The 7,411-nt window shown below is 36.1% G+C and overlaps 1 protein-coding gene across 1 annotated transcript; it reads left to right on the top strand.

The window, feature by feature from the left end:
- The first annotated feature begins 1,794 nt into the window (after positions 1-1,794).
- LOC149221129 (CO(2)-response secreted protease-like) lies at positions 1,795-2,852 on the top strand. The gene is made up of 2 exons (XM_089387331.1): positions 1,795-1,927; positions 2,464-2,852. Exons 1-2 carry the CDS (start codon positions 1,795-1,797, stop codon positions 2,850-2,852), a joined length of 522 nt encoding a protein of 173 aa, XP_089243457.1.
- Positions 2,853-7,411: the final 4,559 nt, after the last annotated feature.

Genomic DNA, 7,411 nt, shown 5'->3' with positions numbered 1-7,411 from the left:
AGTGATTTCAGGCTGGTTGGTTACACTGACAGTGATTGGGCAAGAAGTGTTGATGACAAAAAGAGCACGTCAGGATATGTTTTTCATTTGGGTTCTGGAGCCATTTCATGGGCCTCCAGGAAGCAGTCGATAGTTTCATTGTCAATAGTAGAAGTTGAATATGTCACCGCAATAGCAACAACGTGTGAGGAAGTTTGGATGAAAAGGATGTTGAGAGATCTTTGCCGTGATCAAGAGGGAGCGACAACTATTTTCTGTGACAACACATCCGCAATTGCATTGTCAAAGAATTCAGTCTTTCACAAGAAAACCAAGCATATTGATGCTAAATATTATGTTATTAGAGGGTTGATTAACAATGATGAAATTGTGTTGGAGCACTGCAGGTCACAGGAACAGTTTGTTGATATTTTCACAAAGCCATTGACACATGAAAGTTTTGTTTATCTCAGAGATTGTTTGGGAATTGTCAATGGCGGCAGTTGTTATTTAGGGGGAGTGTTGGAAATATTAATTCCAACCACTACCTTAAACACACTGACAACTAGCATACTTGCCCAGTCAACCACTGCACGGTTGCAGTTTTGTTTGAAGGACAGGAGTCAGAACAAAAGTTCAGAGTGGACCATTCCGCAACACATCACAAAAGTTAAAGAATTTAATGAATGTTAATAAATAGATATGGGCAAACATTCATTCTGCGACTGTTGCCCACACTCCACAACGCCTGCAAATTCAGAAAATCATTTACTATGTAAAATCGCCCATGTTGTGTATTAAATATTTTGTTTGTAATGTAATTAATGTGAAATTCATAGTTAGGATAAATATGCAAGTGAAATTCATTTGTGATGTTGGGCATATTGGGCAAGTTAGGGAGTGAGAGCCAATGAGGTAGTGAGGAGAAAATCATGTAGGAAATTTTGGTGGGCGTGTGAAAACTAGTTTTACAGAAGTTTACTCTGCAAACCAGTAATGCGTAAATCACAATAAGTTTGTTGTGTTTTTCACTTGGAGCTGCAGCCTCCATTTATCATGCAAATGTAATTTCTTTATGTTTTGACATATAATATAAAGTGTGTTCAGTTACGTTATGTTTTTAACTTTACACAAAAAATTTCCGCAACCTCTTTTATTTTACTATGTTTTGCAGTGAGCGAACTTTGTGTTTTAATCAAGTTTCTATGTGGTTGCGATATCCTCTTGCAACTTAAAATTTACCTTTCTGCAACTGAAGTTGACCTTGCCTACTCTTTGCAACTGATTTCTGAGTCCCTTTGCCCTCGTAAATTTTTTCTAACAAAATCGAGTACACTGGAGCCGTAGGAATGATTGTCGTGGACGACTTACAACTATCTAAAGCATTTGAACACAGTACCTTTGCAGTGACTGCAATAAGTAAATCATCTGCAACAGAGATATTTTCTTACATAAACTCAACCAGGTGCGTTCGGCCACAACTCCTTCTCTTTTCACATGTTTATATCGATTCATTTGGCTCATCCAATTACAGTGTGGCTATTTATAATCTTCCAAGCCTTGTCATTATATAAATCCTGTTGCAACATTTACTCCATCCACGGTGGTTGCAAATGAGAAGCCGGTTCCTATTGCTGCATCTTTTTCATCAAGAACATTCTCAAGGTAAGCAGTGGCCAATTCAAAGCTTAATTAACTTTCAGAAGCTAATATCTTTCAATTGATATTTGCAGCCAGACATCAGTACACCAGGTCTGAACATCATTGTTGCATGGGATCCTCCCAATACACGTATAGACAGTTTTTTCAGAGACGATGTTTACCGCATTTTACATGATGTCTGTAACATCAGTGGCAGTTCCTCATGTTAGCGGAGCTGCTCTATTTTTAAAATCTATGAATCCTACTTGGAGCCCCTCTGCTATCAAATCAGCCCTGATGACAACAGGTACTTATGACCAAGTTTTATTCTTGAAATGCGTAATGTAATAATGCAAATATCACATTGACCAAAGCCTGGAGATCCTTTTTTCCTGTTATTATGAAAGACTGGATATTTATAATTCCAGTGATGCCTAAATTTAATTTAGTACTTTGAAATGCACAATCCCTTAAAGTGAGATTTTTCCTAGGGTTAGTTTAGGGCCATCCTTGAAGTCGAGTATTGAATTAGTTCAACTAGTGATTGTAGTCAATGTTAATGGTAATGGGTATTTAATTATTTCAATGTCAGCATATATGTCCTTTGTCACGAAAATTCTCGTTTCACAACGGCCTCTTTTTCTAACATCTACACTCTAATGTATATGGAAGCCATTGTAAGGAAGAATATGGGAATTCTTTTTACTAATGCATTAGATATCGTTGGGATGCCATTTGATTTTGGAGCAGGAGTAGTAAATCCAATTAGAGCTCTGCAACCAGGACTTGTATATGAAACATCAATTGATGATTACTTCCACTTTTTGTGAAATTACGGTCTAGAATCTGAGAATATCAAGCTCACTGCTGTGAATAAAACCTATAGGTGTCAATCCGGTGCAAAGGTGGACCTGATCAGTGACATGAACTATCCAAGTATAGCCATTTCCAAGTTAAATATTGTGAATGTGAGTTCAACCATAAGTAGAAGCATCACAAACATCAGTCCTAATCTCGCACCCACTTACAAGGTTACCATTGGTGCACCACCAAGTCTGAGTGTGAAGGTTTCCCCACAAATTCTTCAATTCTCTAAAACTACTAAGAAGGTATCTTTCAATGTGGTTTTCAGAGCAACCAAGGTTGCCAACAAAGGATATGTTTTCGGTACACTTGTGTGGAGCGATGGAAAGCACAATTTTCGTGCTCCTTTTACAGTGAATCTGGTGTGACCAAACCATAAGGGGCAACCTTATAGATGGTCAAGTAATAAAACAAATGAAACCAACGAGGTTGCTTATTCCTTGCAAAGACCATAAAGTAATAAAACAAGTGAAACCTACTTTTTGTAAACTTTTTTTTTTGTTAGATATAATCGTTTATTGTTAGATATAATTATCTCTGGTAATTTCTTAAGTTATGAATATCATGGGAAAGGGAAAAAATGAGTTTCCAAACTTTGAACAAATAAAGAGTTTGGTAGGATTTTCTATCAGTGAACTTTTCAATGTTTTCTGAAGTGTAATATACCCAAATACAACTCTTTCATAAATGCTATAAATGGACTAATTACAATATGAAAACTTGTAGTAACTAAAAAGCAAATTATTTCCCAAATCATAGGAATTAAGATAACTATTCAACATATAATATAAAATTGAGGAAGAAAAAATCAACCCTCATTATAAGCGGGACAACTTTCAATGTTTATGATGGCTAATAGATGTTAAAATAAGATAATTGCTCCTAGATGAGTTGGCTAAACATAGAGAGTCAGTGTATTGATTGATTGTGTGATTGAGTATTTGAGTGTTGATTCAAGTCGAGTTAAGTGATAGACGACTTTGAGTGTGTGGTTGCATGTCAAGGTGAGTAGCTAGTTGGAAAATGATAAATACCCTTCACCAGGTTCATTGTAAGTATCATGTTTTGTGTGATCAATAGAAGAGAAACAACTCATGTTTTATGTGTGAATTCACACTTTGTCTCCTCAGCTTTTCCAATAAACAAATTGGTATCAGAGCGAAGAAAAACAGATTTGTAGTGGTTCATGTGAGAGGAAAAATCTATTTTTTTTCTCACGGTTTGAGCATTAACGCATCCTACGGCTATACACAGAACGCTATAAGTCTAGTTTGTGTGGCGTGAGAGGTAACGTAAGATTTAGTCATCGTAAAAGGCATTAAACACACGGCCTCACCACAAGAGGAGCTTTAGCATCATAAAATCTTAATGCAGTTTGTATAATGTGTTTAAAAGCTAATTCTTTAAACAATGTCCACTGACTTTTTGAGTGGGAAGTTCTTTTGATACACTGAGAGGGAAGCTTATATTAAAATGAGATCTAGTTACAATCAAATTTTGTTTTTGTTGTTTTTAATATATAAATATTTCTTAAAAACATCTTTTATATATAAAAATAATATCAAGAGTTTTTCAAAAAGACTTGTGAAAAAGTGTTTTTTATTTTTATTTTTTTTATAAAATAAAAAAATTTAGGGTTTTTATTGAAAGGGTTTTTTTTTCTTTCTGAAAAGAGTTTTACAAAGGAGAAATTTAGGGTTTTTTCAAAACAAATTTTTTTGGAGAAAGATGGCTTTCTCAAATTTCCGGCCCCAGTTCCCATCATTTACACGGAAAGATTATGATGTGTGGGCCATTAAGATGGTGACCACATTGTTGGCACATGATTTCTGGGATTATGTCCAGTTTGCGTTTTCGGAACTTAAGGATGAAGCAGAAGAACAAGCTCTCAATAATACAGAGAAGGAAAAATGGAAGAAAGACAAGAAGAAGAATGCACAAGCGTTGCAGCGTATCTAGCTGGGAGTGGAGTGGGCAGTGTTCCAGAAGATAATGATCACATCTTTAGCAAAAGTAGCATGGGACACTTTGGAGACAAAACACATAGGTATGACCAAAGTCAATATTGTTAAGTTGCAAAATACTAGGAGATATTTTGAAATTCTACAGATGAAGGAGACAGAGGACATCAATTCTTTCATGAATCGGGTTATAATTGTCCTAAATCAGTTAAATATTTATGGTGAAGAAATTAAAGATCAAACAGTGGTTGAGAAGGTCCTCAAATCTTTGTCTACCAAATTTGATGTTGTGGTAATAGCCATAGAAGAAGCCAAGGATTTGGCATTATTAACAACTGATGAGATGATAGGATCACTTCTATCGCATGAGGTAAGGATAGACAGAAATAAGGATTCCACTTTAGAGACCGCTTTCAAAAGTCAAGTTTGTATTTCAAGAGACATAGGTTGAGGTAGAAGTAGAATGAGAGGCAGAGGACGAAGCGAAATATATTATGGTCAGAGAGATGGCCAAGAAGATCATGAACATGAAAGTGGAAACAACTACAGAAGATTCAACAATAATCAAAGAGTTGACAAATCAAAGGTGAGATGTTATTACTACAATAAATTTGGTCATTATGCTCGTGTTTGCAGGAAGAATATATATGATCAAGGGAACCAGAGAGTTAATGCCACTACAGAGAGTACTAACTCCATGTTCCTAGATTTCCATACCATGCATGAACCTTCTGCTAGTGTGTGGTTGTTAGAAAGTGGTTGTAGTAACCACATGACCGGCAACAAGGATTTGGTTGCAAATTTCGATCAATCTATGAAAAGAGAGGTAAAGTTGGGGACTGAAAAGACTATGGAAGTAGATGGAAAAGGAGTGGTCAACATTCTGACCAAGCAGGGGGAGTCGAAGACAATCTCAGAGGTATATTATGTTCCTAGTCTCAAACATAATTTGATAAGTGTTGGTCAATTGACACAGAAAGGATACAAAGTTATCTTTCAAGGTCAAGAATGTGTTATATATGACAAGCCCCCAAGCAAGCAGCTGATAGCAAAGGTGCAAATGACGAGGAACAAACTCTTTCCTCTAATTATGAATTACAATGGTGAGGTGAGTTCTTTTACAGTTGCATGTTCTGATGATTATTGGTTATGGCACTTTCGATTTGGACACTTGCACTTTTCTGGTTTAATATTGTTGTAGTAGAAACAGATGGTCAGAGGATTACCTCCCATCAAAGAACCTACTAGTACTTGTGAGTGTTGCATATTGGGAAAGAAACACCGTGAAATTTTTCCAATGGGAGTTTCATACAGAGAAAAACAATCTCTTGAGCTAGTGCATACAGACTTGTGTGGACCTATGAGGACACAGTTGATTGGTGGAAATTGTTATTTCCTCACTTACATTGATGACTACAACAAAAGGAATTAGGTTTACTTCTTGAAGCAGAAGCCTGAAACTTTTGCAAAGTTCAAATAATTCAAATCCTTAGTAGAGAACCAAAGTGATCGACAGATCAAGGTATTCAGGTCAAATTGTGGTAGAGAATATGATTCAAAGGCACTCCATGATTACTGTAAACAACATGGAATTAGAAGACAATTTACAACCAGGTACACACCGTAGTAGAATGGTGTAGCAGAGAGAAAGAACAGGACAATTATGAACATGGTAAGAAGCATGTTGAAAGGCATAAACTTGTCTAATGAGTATTGGGCAGAAGCAGTTGCATGTGCTATTTATGTGATCAATAGATATCCTACAAAGAGTGTGATGAACAAAGTTCCAGAACAAGCATGGTCAGGTATGTATTGCAGCATATCTCATCTCAAAGTATTTGGATGTGTAGCTTATGCACATGTGCCTAAGGAGCGAAGAGGCAAATTGGATGATAAAAGTGATAAATGCATATTCACTGGTTATAATGAGCAATCAAAATCTTACAAATTGTATAACCTTGTCACAAAGAAGAGCATAATTAGTAGAGATGTTGTGTTCAAAGAACAAGAGTCATGGAATGGAACTGTAGACAAAACAGTTGATGCACAAGTTCCACTGATGGAAGAAGATGATGTAGGAGAAAAGGAGCAGCAAGAGTCAGCGGTGAAGACACCAAACAAGGACACACCAACAAGGACTCCATGATTTTCAGACAACATGGATCTTCAAGCATATCAATAGATCGAGATTCTCCCAACAGTCAATCGGGTGATGAATCAAGCACTGCTAAGAGAAATATGAGAAGTTTGAAAGATATTTATGATGATTTGGATGTTGGTTCAAATTTTTCATTATTTTCATTCCAACCTTATTCGTTTGAAGAAACAATCAGAGATGAAAATTGGGTGCAAGCCATGGATGATGAAATTGAAGCTATTGAAAAGAATGATACATGGGATTTGGTTGATTTACCAAAGAACAAAAATCTCATTGGGGTGAAGTGGGTGTACAATACAAATTTGAATGAGAAAAAGTGAAATTGAAAGATTTAAAGCAAGACTTGTAGCAAAAGAATTCTAGTAGTAATCAAGAATAGACTTTGGAGAAACGTTTGCTCCAATAGCCAAATTGGATACTGTAAGAGCAGTTCTAGCCACAATATCTCAGAACAAGTGGAAAGTATATCAAATGGATGTGAAATCAACCTTCTTGAATGGAATTCTAGAAGAAGAAATTTATGTTCAGCAGCCTCTAAGATATGAAGTTGAGAGTAATGAAGAGAAAGTTTACAGGTTGAAGAAAGCGTTCCATGGACTAAAGCAAGTGCCTAGAGCTTGGTATAGCAGACTCGACAGCTACATGATTAATAATCGATTTTGCCGAAGTAACATTGAGCCTACCTTGTACACAAAGGTAAATGAGCATGGAAAGATTTTGATTGTTTCCTTATATGTTGATGACATGATTTTTACAGGTGATTTTGAGATAGATGAATTTAAAGAAGCCATTATGAAAGAATTTGAGA

This window comes from Pinus tabuliformis, chromosome Q, assembly GCF_031772625.1.
Source record: "Pinus tabuliformis cultivar Carrire ecotype Pingquan chromosome Q, CPIR1, whole genome shotgun sequence".
NCBI classification, from domain to species: Eukaryota; Viridiplantae; Streptophyta; class Pinopsida; order Pinales; family Pinaceae; genus Pinus; species Pinus tabuliformis.
Note: the sequence above shows the minus strand (reverse complement) of the source record. Positions and strands in the feature narration are given on the sequence as shown.